The sequence below is a fragment of the Bidens hawaiensis genome, unplaced genomic scaffold, assembly GCF_021521415.1.
Source record: "Bidens hawaiensis isolate Kalapana, Puna unplaced genomic scaffold, B.hawaiensis_p1.1 tig00013374_1, whole genome shotgun sequence".
NCBI classification, from domain to species: Eukaryota; Viridiplantae; Streptophyta; class Magnoliopsida; order Asterales; family Asteraceae; genus Bidens; species Bidens hawaiensis.
Genome location: NW_027504996.1, coordinates 1 through 18,327, shown reverse-complemented (window position 1 = coordinate 18,327; position 18,327 = coordinate 1). Strand labels below are relative to the sequence as shown.

The following is an 18,327-nucleotide window of genomic DNA, read 5'->3' as shown; positions in this document are numbered from 1 at the left end:
AAATAATGCTCAATGTTCGATTGAAAAATGTTCGGTTCGATTTTGGCTAGTTTGTTTTTCGCTCGGTTCGAATTTCAGGCGTTCGGTTCGGTTGTAAACTAGCCAAGCAAGAAGCAAGCCTTCGCACGGTTCGACTCGGCTCGTGAACAACCCTACATGTGTGAACCTATTCTTTCGGGATTATGTTCAAGATCAAGTCCTCGATCATTGTGAGACCGTACCCCATGATGTGCGGGAACTATGATAGAATCCGTAAACCCTCGCCCCATGTTGGGTTCAAACACGGTATTAAATCTCTTATTTGTCCATTCACCTAGATATCCTTTAAACCAGCCCAATGTAACATCCTAAAAATTTTAATGATGAATAAAGGAAGTTATGTTTAGTGATTTCGCGTAATTAATTAGTATCGGGTAGGGAGCGGGTCTTGGACGTGGATTAATTGAGATGGGTTAAATAAGAATGGGATTTCAGGGATATAAATACCCCCAAAATCCCAAAAATATCTTCATTTACATCTATTTCTTCACACACTCAAAACACACACATTCTAACCGATCAAGATTCGAAGCCGAGACCCGAGATTTTGTTGATAGATCTGAGTTGGTAAGGTAAGAACAAATCCAACAAAGCTAATATTACTGAAAATGGTTAGGATTGGATGGGTTAACCGGACCCGAAACCCAAACTGCCCAAATCGGACCCCTAAAACGTCGATTTTAGGCCAATTTGATGGTTGGGATTTGTAGGCGCCGATCATACGATTCCGTGGGTACCAAAATCGAGTTATTTGGCTAAGAAACGAAGGATTTATGGGCAAACAGATCTGCAGCGCGATAACTTCGCCTGCAAAATTAAGTTCGCCTGATGAACTTCGCCTTCAAGCGTAACTTCGCCTTCAAGCGTAACTTCGCCTAAGGATAACTTCGCCTGAAGCCAAGTTCGCCTGAGGTTTAACTTCGCCTGAAGCCAAGTTCGCCTGAGGTTTAACTTCGCCTGAAGCCAAGTTCGCCTGAGGTTTAACTTCGCCTAAAGCTAAGTTCGCATGGGGTTTAACTTCGCCTAAAGCTAAGTTCGCCGGAGGTTTAACTTCGCCTAAAGTGAAGTTCGTTTAGAAAATAAATTAAAAACCTAATGGAAAATGTGTTAAGACAGTTATTGGAAATAAAATTTTTCCAAGCTGACCTGGCAGCTCGAACCCAGCCAGGGGCTCTGCCCCTTGGACCCTGCTAGGGGCTGCCGCCCCTAGACCCCGCTGCCAGGGGCGCTGCCCCCGGACCCCCGTTCGTTGTGGGTAGTAATTAAGACTAGAAAGATGTTATAAGTAGTGATAGTTAAATTGATATGTATACATGTTATACAGTCAGCCGTGCACAACTGAAGAAAGGGATTACGATCAACGGAGAACGTAACCGTGTTCAGGTGAGTTTATAGCCCCATTCCTTGTTATGTTTTCGGGGCTGTGTGCATACTCGATGTGAAGTGTGAATACACTTACCTTAAGTGGTAAGTGTATGCTATAGATGTTATACGAGGTATATATTTTATAATGCTTGTCGGTACGTGAACGATCTTCGGATATTGCACGTATCGCCAGGGATAGTAAATTCCAAGTGGTTGATAGTGTGTATGAATGTTATGATGTAACTTGTTTATTACGTAAATACCGAACTGATATGAAGTGTGATATAGGCAGGTAGAGGTAGAGTGTGTTAGAAGTGGCAAGAGTCATGTAAGGGTGTTAGTGGCATAACGTGAGCGCGTGATAGGGAAAGCCTGTACGTGCCATCGTTATTATGTGTGTATGATTGTAGATGTGAACTGCTTGTTATGTAAATGATATGAAGCGTGTTGTAGACAAGTAGAGGTAGAGCGTGTTAGAAGTGGCAAGAGTCTAGTAAGAGTGTTAGTGGCATAACGACAGTACGTGGTAGGGTAAGCCTATACGTGCCTTCGTTATTAAAGTGGCAAAGTGGCATAACGTTTTACGTTATTAAAGTGGCAAAGTGGCATAACGATATACGTTATTAAAGTGGCAAAGTGGCATAACGTTATACGTTATTAAAGTGGCAAGGTGGCAAAGTGGTAGGCGTAAATAAGAGGCTAAGTGGTAATGTAAGCAGGTTAGATAGTGGACTACGTGTCTGCGGATACGTATATGATGCATGTAGTGGTTGTATGATAAGTTGCTTGATTAACTAGAACTCACTCAGCGTAGCTGACTTTTAGTATGCACGCAGGTGAGCTGATTACAGAGTTAGCATGAGGATGACACACGGCATGGATTGAACGGCTGGCATCTGAAGAAAGAAGTAAAGATGTTTTAAATATAAAGTTTTTTGCGTCATGGTATCAAAGAAAAGATTTAATGTTTTGTAACAAATGATTGATGTTTTATATTCCGCGAAAAGTTTTAATAAACTCTGATTTGAAGAACTGTGTTTATGAGTAAATCCGACGTTAAAGTAGGGTCACCGTGTTCGAGGCCTTACACCCAAGTAGCAATCGAACATGCATCTCTACTCAAGGAGAGCATGCCTTTTACCACTAGACTAAATTCTCAGGATATTTGGTAATGTACTTACGTTTAAGGTTTAGTTTATGCATTAAAAATATTCACTTAATTACATGGATTGGATCATGTTGGATGTGAAATGTGAAATGGTGTTGTATGTAGAGATGCACAAGCTGGTTTAAAACTTAAAATAGGTTCGGGTTGAAACCGGTTTGGTTTTATCAATAAAAGTTAAAATGGTTTATGATTGGTTTCGGTTCGGGTTGAAACCGGTTTTTTAACCAGGTTATTATCGGTTTTAGTTTGGGTTTTGACCGGTTTCGATTCGAGTAAGCGGTTCAGAAAAAGATTTTTATGGGGTTTAAAATGAAGAAAAGTCAAAAATACATGGGTGGCGTTGAAAAAAGTCATTATAGCAAAATAATTGGGCTGGAATGGAGTGGCCTCGTTAAGAGTGGTTATGGCTGTCACTTTTATCCGAAAAAACACGTACCCGAACCCGAATCAAAGTATTCGGGTTGGTTCTCAGGTTTGATTTATAAGTTTCGGGTCAACCCGATTAAACTTTTTTAATTTTGAAATTAAATATATTTTTAGGTATAATAGGCTTAGTTTTAGTCATTAATGTTATCAGAATATGATCCTAGTCGATTGTTGTCATTACAACTATTAAAGATCGATTGTTTATTGTTAATTTATGTTTTCCGTTTATTACTAATAGCAACAGTAATCGAAAAACCAAATCACGCCCGATTGAAGACGATTATGGTTCGAGTTAGTTTTACTTTTCTTTTGGATTGTTTTATCAAGTTATGTTGGTTTATTATATGATTATTAACTTACGAGCAAAGAATAATATGTTGTTTTAATTTTAGTATTGTAGTTTTTAGTTTTTTTTGTTTTGTTTTCTAGGATACTTGAAACCCGATTAACCCAACTCGAAAAAACTCGAACCTGAAAAACCTGTGAGAGATTTGGGTTGGGTTTCGAGTCAAGATTTAAAACTTTGAAACCCGAAGAACCCGACCCAAAAAACCCGAAATCTGAAAAACGAACCCGAAGAACACCCAGTGGCTAATATGTCTATGTTACCTAATTGGAAGCAAGTAAATTATGGAGATTGGTAATAGAGGATTTGCACCAAAATAATAGAAGCTGTATTAATTAATGGTTCTTTTGTGTGGGATATTGTATGGAGAAGAAATCCATGGCAAACCGCTAAAGTTTTGGAATTGAAGGAAAGGAATGGTTCGAGCTCTATAAGTGTATCTCTCGACAAGCTTATATTCAAACTTTCCGTGTGAATCTCGAGTGGCTTGGCTCGCTTGCATCCTAGTTAGTAAGTTATTCTTGTTATGCAGACAAATAGATTAGTTATGTATGAAATAAACCAAACAAAAGATATTATCTTTGAAAACGTTGGTGATTTAAGGTGTTGACACGTGATGTCTGAGTAACATTTTTAGGATATTTATTCATATACCATAACTTCACAAGAAAATTATTAATTCATCGATAGTGATAAAGTATTCATTTGGCTTATCTGGTGTGCATTCTGCCAATGTTTTGGTTTCTGTTTCTAATTATAACATCTTTAATTTCCATGTAAATTCAATTTGTGAATATTAGAAAAAATATAGAGAATTTCATTAAAAACACACACTAAAACGTACATGTAAAGTACAAGTAGACTAGAAACACAACACTTGGAATAACTATGGTAATGCGATCAGATTGGGGGAATTAAACATTACGGATGACAGGATTCGCTCTCACGCAAAAAATATGACGTGCAAACTTGCAGCTGAAGCACTTATAGATCTGACAATACCGCAATTGTTTATCACACACAATGTATTGGCCATTAACCCCTTGTGCAAAGGTGACAGGATGTGGACGATCATCGATCTCGAATGTTCCTCCAAACTTGACATTGAGATGTACAAAGAGAGAATAAGCATACCTGGTATATGTTGAATGCTCAAAGTGAAGTTTTAGGGGAGCACAAGCAGTGTGCATAGACGAGGCGCACATGTTGCAATGATAGAACCATCTTTCTGGGTCAAATTCTTCCTCACAAATTTCACAAAAGTATTCGCCACTATAATTCTCAGCTGGATAATATCTTAGAATCAATGGATGTTTATCGTGCTTGTGCTGAATCGTTCTAGGTAATAACAAAGCACAATATGTATGTATATAGAAATTACAAGTGGGACAATAAAACCCCAATTCTTTTCTCATCGAATACCTACACGCCTTACAAAACCTCCTTGAATCAGCTGAAGCTTTAAATCTTAGCAAAAGGTGGTTAGGGTGAGCTTCATGTGTGATTACATCAGGTATGAACCCACAGTTGATGTGCAGATAATAATCACATTGCACACACCCATACGAGAAACCATTGCAACCTAACAAACAAATTTTACAAGTAAACACACCTAAGGAGTTTTTAGGGATCTTTGGCAAGAGAACAAGCTTATGCTCTGGATGGTCATGGTGATCTAGTATTTCAGAGGGTAGTCTGCTGCACCACTCATGAAGCACAAAACCACAATGATGTTCGGAACACTTGTAAAATGGCAAATCTGTAATTGGTCTCACACATCCATCACACAACAGTTCCACTCTTTTCATGGGATCATGAACAGAAACTGATTCATGAAGGAGTGTGTCAGTAAGAATTAGCGGATGCTGGTGACAGGAATGTATGAACGTTTCGGTATCGTCAATCTTTCCTTTAGTAATAAATTCATCTTTATTGAAAAATAGGTGCTTCAAAAGGTTGAAACTTTCATCAGGAAGTGGACAATGGATTAGATTAGGATAATCATCGTCTTTAAAGTTTTTTGAAGTTTTACCAAGGCCTAATCAATGACACATTAAAGTTAAAGCTAAACTGTCAAGCATAATATATAGTATTAAAAGAAAGGAAAGTTGTATTACTCACTTGCACGCATCAAAATAGACATAAATGCCTCTCTCCTTGAAGTTGCACAATCAAAATGGACGTAATATCGACATTTATTGCATCTGTAGTGCCACTGGTAGGTACTGAAACCATCTTCACAAACTCTACAACGGGGATAGAACTTAGCCTTTTTCTCAATTAAAGGAAACGAATAAGCAATGTTAAGTAAGTGAGTATGACTGAAACTATCGTTTGTATATTTTTGAATAGATAACTTGGATGGAAGCAAAGCACAATCCAATTGGATCCCGAACCAAGAACAAGTGGTACAATTATAGAAGGTTCCACTATGTTCCTTACCACAAGCACAACAGAGAGACATCGCCCGGCTGAAAGTTCGCTGCAATTGGTGAGGGTGACTTGGGTGGTTCATCTTTTGTTCGGACATAGTGGCGCATATTATGTCCACTTTGAAATCGCATACAAAGCAATAGTAATTATAGAGCCTGCTTCTACGTTTGCAAATGACGCATGTCCATCCAGCATCATCACTAAATGTGGGAACGTGAACGTGATACTGAAATCCCTCGGACAACGTAAGATTGTGGCCGGGATGTAATGGATGATTTTGTTGGATTATGGGCAGCTGTGCACAAAATTTGTGCAGTGAGTAGTCACACACTTTACAGGAGTAGTAGCATAGATGAAATGAATAAATTTCTTCCTTGCACATTTTGCATGTGCCAACATGACGATTTTCCACAACAAAGTCATCTTCATCACCGTCTTCATCTTCGTTGTTAGAGATTTCACTAATATGGTCAGGTTGCAATTCGACAAGGCTAAGGAGACACTCTTCATTATTATGGACAGACTGTAATTCGACAAGGCTAAGGAGATGCTCATGACTAAAATGTTGGAGTTGCTCCATTGCAACTACATTCAACAAAATACATGTTAAAGAAAGTCATTTAACCACAATTTTTGTTTTGCAATAAGATTTCAAAAGGCATTGTAGCTACTTGTTAGAATCTCAATTTAAGCAATGTCATCAACAGTATTATAAGGCACATTTATTTGCCATCTTCATCATTTAATCGTCGAAAGACTTAAAATTTTCACTTCTATACCTAATAAATAAGGAAGTGGTCGCGTCATAGGGCTATTCACGAGCCGAGCCGAACCTAGCGAAAGCTTGCTCGTTGCTTGGCTCGTTTACAGACGAACCTAACGGCTGAAATTCGAACCGAGCCAAAATCAAATCGAGCATTTTTCGATCGAACATCGAGCGATATCGAGCATTATTTATTTCTTTTTTCACTCTAAAATTTTCAATAAGAAGCATGTTTGAATGTTCTAAATAATATATTTTGTAAACAAATCAGTAGTTCTTAAACAAACGTGTAATAGGTTGTAATTTTTTTAGGAGAAAGAAGTTTAAAGTGAGATATAATGAACATGTAATGTTCTATAAAATTAACGAAATAGAAAAATTTTATAAGGGTTTAAAACTTGTATACTTATATTTTATGTGTGTAGTCTATGTATTTATATATTTGTTCATATATATATAGCTATTCATAAAATAAATTAAACGTATTCGAGTTGCACCAAACCGAGCAGACCTTTGATGTTTGCTTGGCTCGTTTATAAGCTGAAACGAGGAGAACGGCTCGTTTACAATCGAGCAAAAAACGAGTTAGCATTTTTCAAGCGAGTTCAAGTAGGGAGCGGTTTGGACGGCCCTATCGCTTCACATGCCGTAATTCTGTGAGCCGAATATTCTTTTTCTCAATTCTCTTATGTCACCATTTTGTAACTACAGTAAGAAAACATAATACTATATCCGAAGGAAGGCATTTGCTCCATGCATTTGATGACATGGCAAAGAAAGCAACAAATGTTGACGAGGCATGTTTGTAGTTGCTTTTAACGCCTTGCATTGTTAACGGTGTAATATATTAAATACAATATCAGCTATTTGACTTCGATATATTAAATTATTAGTTTGAAAGTTATATGTAATTTCAATCGTATATTATCTCAATACATGATCACTTTGTTATTTTTAAATCTTATTACTAACTATTTGAAATTTTATTATTCAATTAGTCAAGCTATGTAATAGGAGAGTTTTTAGTAGTGCAATTATACACAGTCACTTCCAATGAGAAGAAAAGATAACACAGGAAATGATATATAAACATTTTTGTTCATCTTAAGTGAGGCATAATTTTTGAATTATCATAGCTAGAAATAAAATAATCTAGGAAATGGCTTTAATTTTTTAAAACAAAATGCAAAAACTGAAACAATATGGAATTGTATCTTGAACACCGTATGATAATCACTAATTCACTACCAGAATATACGCACATATCACTTTAATCACCTAACATAGAGTTCGAAAACATATATTTATGACAATTTCTATCTTATATTTTAAGCATATATAAGATCCTAAAATATGGAAGAAAATTGGACTTACGTGATGAATGCAAATGAAACTTCTTCCTCAACAAAAATATTGGATATAAAATTAAAATAATTGATGTTTTGGCATACAATAGAAATGCACCATATATAGGGATTAGTAAGAATATATTTGGTTACAAGAAAGGTATTAAGAATAACTATGCACTAAGAAACAAGCTATATTCCTCATTATTATATTTTCAACTTTTTAAAAAAAAAAATTATAGATTTGCTTTGAGAATAGTTTAATCTTAATGAGAACTTTTTGAATTGGTAAAACCTACAAAACATACTTGTATTTTTTAATAGAATTTTCTGAACAATACGACATCAATTTTCATACTTGACATACGTATAACATTTTTAATACAACACAAGTATGATGTGGAGGTAAGGTACTAGGCAACCGATCACACATGAAGTAGATCTTCCGCGATGTCCCAGATTTCCCCCGCAAATACTTGCCGCAGAGTAAGGTGTAAACCCTTAGCAGAAGAAACACTTGATCATTTGTGACCAAAGAAGCATGGCGGAAGACTTGTCGTGATAAAGCACAACCTAACCAATCACAGTTTAGAATTCCTATAATATCCACGATAGCACGATGGACCAATGGGAAAAGGCCAACGCGAAACCTGCACACGACAAGGATCCATATGCGCCAGACTGTCCAACCAATCAAGAGCCACCATCATGCACAATCATGAGTACAACAGGTTCTGTTGAGTAGGATATCTGACCCAATCCTTCTCTTATCATTCGGCTATAAATACTAGACGAGAACCAACGGTAAAAGGATCCCCATTTCCCTCTGATTCTCTCTAAGAATTCCTAATACTTAAGGTACTGATTCTCACGCCGGAGGGTGATTACGAGAAGACTTCCCTTACTCCCCTTCTCGTAACGAGCTCACGGTGTTCGGTTTTGCAGGATTAAGGTTATCGGAGTTCCCTATCGTTGCAGTAGCACACCATCTGGAAACGTTAAGCTAAGCCCACCAGGGGTTAGTTTGAGGTTAATCCATCCCTGGTTGAGATATGTAAACTTATTGTTTATCATATGTTAGTTTTTTTATTAACAGCTTCTAAAGTGAAAGCTAGCAAAACACTAGAAGAAAACGATAACTAACAAGAAGAGGAAATTTAATCCATTTAGACATTCATATGTAAAATTCTGATAGCAAATATTTAGAGTTGTCATTTCCATACATGTGATTTGTACAATTACACAACTTTAGTATCGTTATTAAATTTGTTGCAACTGAATACTTCAACTTTGGTACCTTTTTAATTTTTTTTTATAGATTTGCTTTGTGGTGACGAAACGTATAACTTGTACAAATCTTTCCATTTTCCAACTCGATCCAATCCATTCGTTCGTAGAGCTATTTACTCGATCGCAAACATTTCTGGAACACCTCTAACAGAGGGACAAATAGTCAAAACTACGGGGCAGGGGACCCAAATGTATCAAAAGCAAAAGGAATGAAGGCGTGTTGATTCTCGGCATAAGTTTTTTCATGCTTAGCAATTTTTACTGATTCTGTCTTCAACATAGCCTGCCTAACAACATACCCAATATCATACAGGTTGGATCATGTATAACGTAGAGACTAATTGAGGCGACAATTTTGAAGTATGGTAACCAGAACCGAAAACCCAAACAATATTTTAGATCCTAAGGTCGATTCTTGTAATTCTCATTAGCTTGAAAGTTTACAATACCATGATATAACCCATGAGCTCGGGTATATATACTAATTTAAACATGAAAACCAAATTAAACTAGAATACAAACTCTTTATCATTCTCAAATACTAATTAGTAAAAACATATTTAAACAATTAATTAAGTAATGTACTCGACTTGGTCCCCAAGTTATCGATCCACCATAGGCTTGATGGACCAGCCCAAACCAAATTACGGCTAACAAATGTTCGTTAGTAACAAAGTTATACGTCTCGTGCGATAATTGACGTTAGATAGTGTAAGAGCATTCTCATACAATCCCTCAAAATTAAGTGAGTGAAGTTTATAAATTATTAAGTGAGGTTTTGAGTAGTTGTGAGCGTAAATTATATGGTGGAGAGAGAAAATGTAGTAATTTTTGTAAATTTATGGAAACAAAGTTTGTCAATATTTATTTTTTAATATTTGTTGAATTGGTTGTGAGTATAGTAAAGATAAAACTTTAATGATAAAAGTATAAAAGTATATTATTTAATTAAATAAAAGAAATAATTATAATATTAAAATTAGTGTAATTATAAAAATAAGAATGAAGAAGAAGAGGTTACTAATGCCCTGGCTATGATGAATTGATGATTTAACACAAGTTGAACCTAAAAATGAACAGGGTTAATAAAATGACAAAATATATGATATGACATAAGGACTAAATATGTTTAATGAAGTCAATGAAAGCAAAAAAGAAAGATTATATTTAATATATTAATTATTTAAATTAAAGTAAAGTAAAAAAGTGTAACCGGAGGACTAAATAGGTTTGTCGATGAACAAGAGGAAACCAGAGGTGGCTCGCCGGAACCGGTGCCGGAGAAGAAACAGCATCGTCACAACGGCGGGAATCGGAACCCTAGGTTTGTCACCGTAGATAGCACACCGGAGCCGGAAATGGAACCGTTGCCGGAGAAGAAACAACAACAACACCGTGACAACGGCGGAAGGCGGAATCGGAACCCTAGGTCTGCTACCGTACAGAATCAATCAGTTGGCAGCACACCGGAGTCGGAACCAGAACTGAAACCGGAACCGGTACCAGAGAAGAAACAGCACCGTGACAACGGCGGACACCGGAATCGAAACCCTAGGCTCAACACTGATCAAAAACAAACTGGAGGTAGCTCACCAGAGCCGGTGCCAGAGAAAAAACAACACGGACACTGGAGTCGGAAGCAGGAGGTATCGGAACCGAAAGGCAAAACGGCACCGTTGGCTCAGAATGTGGGCAATGATGGTTCCGGTGGTGATGGTGTTGCTGCTGCTGTTGAGAAAGAAGTAAATGTCAGTAATGTGAGTCGGAGTACCAATGGAAGATATGGTTCTGGAGGATACAATAAAAACCGACCTGCGCGGCCTCCGTTTCCGGTAAAGAGGCCGCAAGTGACCGCTGTGTGGGTTAAAAAGGGCGCGTCTGCACCAAATTGATATCACTGAATAACTATCTGGTAAATCTTGAAACTATATGCATATTTGGTCCTATTGTTAAATTGATCTTCTATGGTTGTTTGTATATAGTATATACAATTATACATTGACAACCTGCACAAAATTCCAATTGATTTATCATCCATAAACATGTGCGGATATAAAACTCTAATTGTTTTGGCTTCAGGAAATAAGTTTTTTTGTAAATTGAATAAGGCTGTTTGTTTTGTTTCTAACATGATCATCATCATCATCATCATCGTACTCAGTATATCCCACCAATAGCAAAGCTATGGTAGGGTCTGAGGAGGGTAAGATGTAGGCAGCCTTACCTCTACCCCATAGGGATAGAGAGGCTGCTTCCGGTGAGACCCCCGGCTCGATAGTGGTTTTGCATCAAGCCTTGGACATAAGGCACATAGCACTCAATCATCGGGACACCGGCTGATCGGTGCATGTACCCTTATCTTTCAGCTATCAACGCCACTACATGATGCATGATTAACCGTCCGTCACTTTTAACGTTATTTTCACGAGATTAGTAAAATAACGTCAAAATTAGTGCAATTTCACTTTTGCCCACCCGAGGGTTCACACATATATACATCATATGTGCGCACCGCAAGCAGGGCTATCATAATTGGCATGATCATGATATCATAATTGGCATGTGTATCTCTTTATTCTTATAAAGGTTCCGGTCAATGTTACACACAAAGTGTAATTGCATTCATAAAGTTAGTGTCATTTTATATTTGAATTGTATTCAGGTATGCTTCTTGTGCAGGGGGGAGTAGAAGATTTTGAATTCTAGAAGATACTGATTTTGGTATTGCAGGAGAATTATTAATATTTGAACAAATTGAATAGGAAATCAACTCTTATCTTTAGTTTTTTATGAATGAATGAATGAGAGTGTCATGTAATCACGCCTCATGTAATGTGATGGATCTAAACACATGTCAAATCTTTTGAGTTCAGCTGGAATGTGTCAAGTGTGAGATATCAATTTGTCTAGTAGACACATTTCATACCAAATTAGATGTGTTATGGTGAGGTAGAATATGAAATATGGCTTGAGATGAGGTACAATGAAATGATTGGTTACATATAATTATTATTAAAAAAAATTGAAAACAAACCAAACAATCCCCTAGTGCATGTGAGCACTCTCACCCTTGCCCCTTTCACGCCTTTCGGCTTAGCCGATATAACGCTGTTCCATGCCCAGTGAGGCTATGTGGCCAAAACTTGACGGCCAAACCCAAAACATTCTGGGTGGGTAATCACATTGGTTTTCGATTATAAGATTGGCTTTAATTATTACGTGGATTGGGATGGCATAGTATTAGGTGATAACCGACCTGACTACCAGAAACATGATACCTATTTATGTGAACCACGCCTGTAAACATTAATGGTACTAGCTCACTGTTTTTCTTGTTTTTGAATATATATTTTTTATTATTTTTGTTAGGTAATAAAAATATATTAAAGAATATTTGAAATAATAAAAGATGTATTTGAAAATCTCAACTGTGTAGTTTTAACACCTTAACAGGTATATATACTCGATGCATGCCAATTATTATTATTGTTATTATTTAAAGAGATTATTTTCTTAGTTTTCAGTTATTATTATTATTGTTAAGTATTATTTTGATAAAAGAGTTTCTTTTCTTAGTTTTCAATTATTATTATTATTGTTATTATTTTTGTAAAGAGGTTCTTTTCTTAGTTTTACCTGTAAGAGCATTTTTATCTCTTTTCTTATTTTAAAATTCAAAATTACATCAAAATTCACTTTGACTAATTAAATAACTTTTCTCTTTTATCTACTCAAAGTTACTTTTAAAAAGTATGTAAAAACTTATAAGATGCTACATAAACTTTTCAAATTTACTAAAAAATTTTAAAAAAAAATCCACTCAAAACATCATAAACCATTCTTTATACTATAAAACCTCATACATATAATATGATGGGTGGATTAAGAGCATACTTTTTCATTTGAAATTGGTTTCATTCATATCTGTAAAATAAACAGCTTTTTAACCATCCTTTTTTTTTTCTTTTTTATATAAAATATATACACTTTCTAATTTTATTTTCAAACCAAGGCTCTTTTGTCGTTCCCCCCTCGTACGATTAATTGGTATATCAGATGTTGGTTACTTATGTCATTACCTTAAAGGGGTTTATCTCTTGTCAAATTTTTTTGTTGCTTTTGTATCAGATGTTAAATACAGACAAAACCCTATGATGTGAGTAAAACCCATGGCCGGCTCCGAAAAAGCAAAAAATATTTTGGGTCAAAGACGAATTTTTTTTTACTTTAAGTAAAAAAAGTATGTTGTTAGGTTTAAACAATTTAATTTTTATATGGGTTTACATGGTTGAGTTGTGTAAAAAACTTTTGTATAAAAATTGGATTAAACATGTCTCATATGAGACTAAAACCCATAACTTTTTGGTTGAAAGTAATATCACTTTGTCCCTAGACCAAGCTAGTGATTATATAATTCAATTTAAACATTAAATATACATATTGTATTTAATAAAAATACATCATTTAAAAAAATAAAATTTTGGGTCTAGCGAGGTGTCGAATTTGTGGTCGTCGACCACTCTGCCACCCTCAAGGGCCGACCCTGGTAAAACCTATACAAATACTAAATATAATGTGTGTCTGACGTATATACGGAGAAATTAAAGTCATAACTTTTTTTTGCATGCCATACTACTTGTATAAGCATATACCAGTTTTATAGGTCTTATACAAATCGTATAGAAACAATATACCTCGTTAGGTCGATACGCCTCGTATGGCTTAAACGGAACACATATCTATATAAGCATAATTTTCTTTTGATTTTTGTTTTAATTTTTTATAAGATCTTATGTTTAACTAATTAAACTATTAATTAAAAAAACACAAAATTTAAGAGGTACATCATACGTAGTTATAATAACTGAACAACCTACAGACAACATGAGTGTATTGAGTACTTGTAAAAGTCACTCTTTAAAACTGGTGCCTCGAAAAGTTTCTGTTGTTCGTATGTTCAATTAATATGAAGCAAAATATGTACTTTTAAATAGGCGTGTTTTTATTTTATAATATATGAGATGTTATTTCTTAAATATGGGTTTTTTTATTTACAATTTTTTATTAAGTAAACAATTTAATAGAAAAATAAACAAAAAGGAAAATGTGCCTATACTAGGGATGAGAAAATGGTACCGATACTGTAGCATATTGAAAGGGTACCACCGGGTATCGATTCACTATCAATTATTTGATATTTCGGGATCGGTACAATTTGATACATGTATTTACTGAATTTTTGTCTATGATACTGGTACTGATACCAAGCTGGTACCAAGCTCATCTCTAGCCTATGTGAGGCACATACACACATACTAACACAAACTAAGTAAAGCAAACCCTATATAAGTCGTATAGTTTTCAAATGATGTCCAGCTAACCACCCTGGTGTAGAAATATCGCTTGCCTATCCAATTCCTCACATCTTTTTCATTGCATATTCTTTTTCAACCAAATGATTTCTTTGTTATTTTTTTTTACTGTAAATACATCTAAACTTTACACAACCTAATTATTGAAATTAAAAATGTGTAACTTAAACAAGACTAAATAATATTATGTAAGGTCCCGTTGCCGGTAGCCCTACTTTGGTGTTGGATTTACTCATAAACGCAGTTCTAAAATCAGAGTTAATTAAAAACTTTACACGGAATATAAAACTTTCATAAAACATTACATATCAAATCATAAACATGTATTAAAACATTCTTCTTGTCTTTCGAAATTAAAACATAACTTATAAAACATAAAAGGGTCTTCAGATGTCAGGCTTTTATTCTTCTGCCATGTGTTCCACTCACGCCAGCTGTCGCATCCTACTCACCTGCGTGCATACTAAAAGTCAGTTACGCTGAGTGAGTTCTAGTTAATCATACATCATACAATACATTCACTTACCTTCAACCATGCATCCAAAGATACATAATAATTACTTTACTAATTTACTTTTATTTCATACTTTCATACATACGTACATACTTTATTAAGTTCATACTTTATATTTACTGTCCATTCTATCTCATATATTATTAGGGTCTGATCCCTTCATTTTCTATCTCAGATATTATTAAGGTCTGATCCCTCTTTTCTTTGTCTATCTCAGATATTATTTAGGGTCTGATCCCTTTCTTGTCTGTCTCAGATATTATTAGGGTCTGATCCCTTTTTACTTCTCTATCTCAGATATTATAAGGGTCTGATCCCGTCTTCTCTATCTCAGATATTATTAAGGTTTGATCGCTCTTTCTTCTTCTTCGTTCATACTATCTTTACATACTCATACATATACTTTCTTTAATCATTATTACATACTCATATATCGTTCATATATTTATATCATACACATTCATCTTTCATATACATACCTCCCTTGTCCACACGTGCAATATTCGAAGATCGTTCACATCTTGACAAGCTTTCATTCACAATGTACATACCTCCCTTGTCAACACGTGCAATATCCGAAGATCGTTCACGTATTGACAAGCTTTCATTCACAATCATAACATAATATCTATCACATAAATCATACATGGCATACACTTATCATTTAAGGTAAGCGTATTAACTATCACATCGAGTATGCACACAGCCCCGAAAACATAACAAGGAAATGGGGCTAGAAACTCACCTGAATGCGGTTACGTTCACCGTTAATCGTAACCCCTTTCTTGAGCTGCGCACGACTAACTGTATAATAATTACACGTATCAATCATCTATCGCTATCTATATTGTTTTTCCAAGTTCAATTATAACCCTCAACGAACGGGGGTCCGGGGGCAGCGCCCCTGGCAGCGGGGTTCTAGGGGCTGCAGCCCCTAGCGAGGTCCAAGGGGCAGAGCCCCTGGCTGGGGTTAAGCTGGGCGAACTTGTATACATGCGAACTTAATGTTCAGCGAAGTTAACATTGGCGAACTTAATGTTCAGCGAAGTTAACATTGGCGAACTTAATGTTCAGTGTAGTTAATCAAAAGCGAACTTGGATTCTAGCGAAGTTACTTAGTTGCGAACTTACACCGCAAGCGAAGTTATACCACAAGCGAACTTATACTTTCGGCGAAGTTATACAGCAAGCTCACTGCAGCGAGCTGATGTTGCCGGAGTTCGTTTTACCAATCCGAAACACGCGTTTTGCAACCCTTGTTCGCTTATTATGGTTCGGCCTTAATTCCACCCGTTCCCTAGACTGATTATGGCCCAAGCTTGACCCAAACGATTTGTAAAGTCCGATCTTTTAAGCTAAAACGTTCCAACTAGGTTTGCGGATTTATTAGGTTCGTTTTAGCATCAAGTTTACAACTTTACGTTTCCTTTATACTCGATCTATTCTCGTTCTAAGTTTCAAGGTTAAACGTTTATGAAAACGTAAACTTTATGGTGAAAGACATACCTTTACGTGTTCGTTTGATCTTGATTAGCTTGTTTAGGAACTCTAGATCTTGTATAATACTCGAATAACAAAGATCTAATCACAACCGACGTTACTCGCTCTCGGATCTCGCTCGTCTCTCTCTCGGCCGTATACGGGGTGTAGGATGTGTGTGTTTTTGAGTGTGTAGAGAAATATGGAAGATGGAATGAGGATTAGGGTTGTGGGATGGTTTAAGGGGATATTTATATCCCTTAAAGCCCATGGACCTAAGGCCCATTACCCTTTAATCCAAATCCAAGATTCTTCTTTATATTACACTAATTAATTATTTAACACATGACAATTTAACGCAACTCTCTTTATTTAATATAAGAATATTTAGGATGCTATGATGTATATAAAAATATACATCTTTTTAGCATCAAATAATCCCTAAAAACTGCAACTTCTATCGTATAATATAGTTAAAATAACTACTTATCATGTTAAAATGTATTTTCAGGTGAATCCAAGCCTCAAATGAAGAAACGAATGAAAAGCCAAAGAAAAACCAAAGAAAACAGCAAAACATGGGGCTGTGCTTCAGGAAACATGGGGCTGTGCTTTCAGGAAACATGGGGCTGTGCTTTTGGAAACACGGGGCTGTGCTTTTGGGAAACACGGGGCGTGCCTCAGGAAGCACGGGGCTGTGCTTACCTTTCAGAAACGACAAAAAGAATTAGCACATGTCAGTAAAAAGCACGGGGGCGTGCCTCAGGAAGCACGGGGCCGTGCTTACCTTCCAAAAACGACAAAAAGAATTAGCACATGTCATTAAAAAGCACGAGGTCGTGCTCATCAAGCACGGGGCCGTGGCCACGTCACAGAAAAGACAAAACAAATCTGGCACATGTCATAAAAATGTACGGGGCCGTGCTCATCAAGCACGGGGCCGTGCTTCACACTCCAGATTGCCTATAAATAGTGGCTCTTGTGCCATTTGAAGGGTGTGCCTTGAAAAGAAATCTATTCGGTTCTCTCTTATAAAAACACACACTAACACTCACTTTGAAGATCTAGTGAAGAGTTTAAAGGCTTGGAGGTCATCACCATCATCCATCATCATCATCATTAAGAAGGAAGATTCATCTACATTTGGTTAGATTATTCCAAGTTTAATAATGTATTTGTTATTATCATTCATCTTAATGTTTATCATCATGCTCATTATGAGCTAAACTCCTTTTACCATCTAAAATCTATGAAGAAGCTTTGTTTTACTTGATAATTATATAAAACATGTGGTGTAGTCTAGTAAAGTACATGGTTATATTACAATTATCTTTTGATGAGAAATGTTTCACCATCTTAAATCACTAATTCAAAATTGGTGGTTGTCAATTCAATTGGCAATCGTTCATGATCGATTCATGTTCTTGAAAGATAGAAATACTTTGATACATTATCGAAACATGGATCCTTATATTGTACTTAGAAATGATGAGATATAAGTTATGATGTATTTTTCTAAACCTTGGTAATCCGAAAATGGCTTTGCTTATGATATCAAATTAGTTAAAGAAATCATATGTTAATGGAATGTGTAATTATAACCTACATAAATCAACCAAGGGGAGGTTGTGTGACTAAACTACAACCACCCGAAGTTGTTAGAATTGGTATTTGAGAAATCGAAGTCAATCCTAATCTTTCTACTTTACGAAACTACTTGCCAACTTAAATTGACATCATTGAGATGGCGTGACATTAGGAAATGGTGGACTTTAAAATGCGCATG

At 36.0% G+C, this 18,327-nt stretch overlaps 2 protein-coding genes across 2 annotated transcripts; one reads left to right on the top strand and one right to left on the bottom strand.

Annotated features, from left to right (window-relative positions):
- Nucleotides 1–4,258: 4,258 nt before the first annotated feature.
- LOC143609761 (uncharacterized) lies at nt 4,259–6,357 on the bottom strand. The gene is made up of 2 exons (XM_077084427.1): nt 5,466–6,357; nt 4,259–5,382 (listed from the first exon to the last, which is right to left on the bottom strand). Exons 1-2 carry the CDS (start codon nt 6,355–6,357, stop codon nt 4,259–4,261), a joined length of 2,016 nt encoding a protein of 671 aa, XP_076940542.1.
- Nucleotides 6,358–10,407: 4,050 nt separating this feature from the next.
- LOC143609758 (uncharacterized) lies at nt 10,408–12,343 on the top strand. The gene is made up of 2 exons (XM_077084424.1): nt 10,408–11,088; nt 11,839–12,343. Exon 1 carries the CDS (start codon nt 10,535–10,537, stop codon nt 11,066–11,068), a length of 534 nt encoding a protein of 177 aa, XP_076940539.1. The 5' UTR covers nt 10,408–10,534; the 3' UTR covers nt 11,069–11,088; nt 11,839–12,343.
- The last annotated feature ends 5,984 nt before the right edge of the window (nt 12,344–18,327 follow it).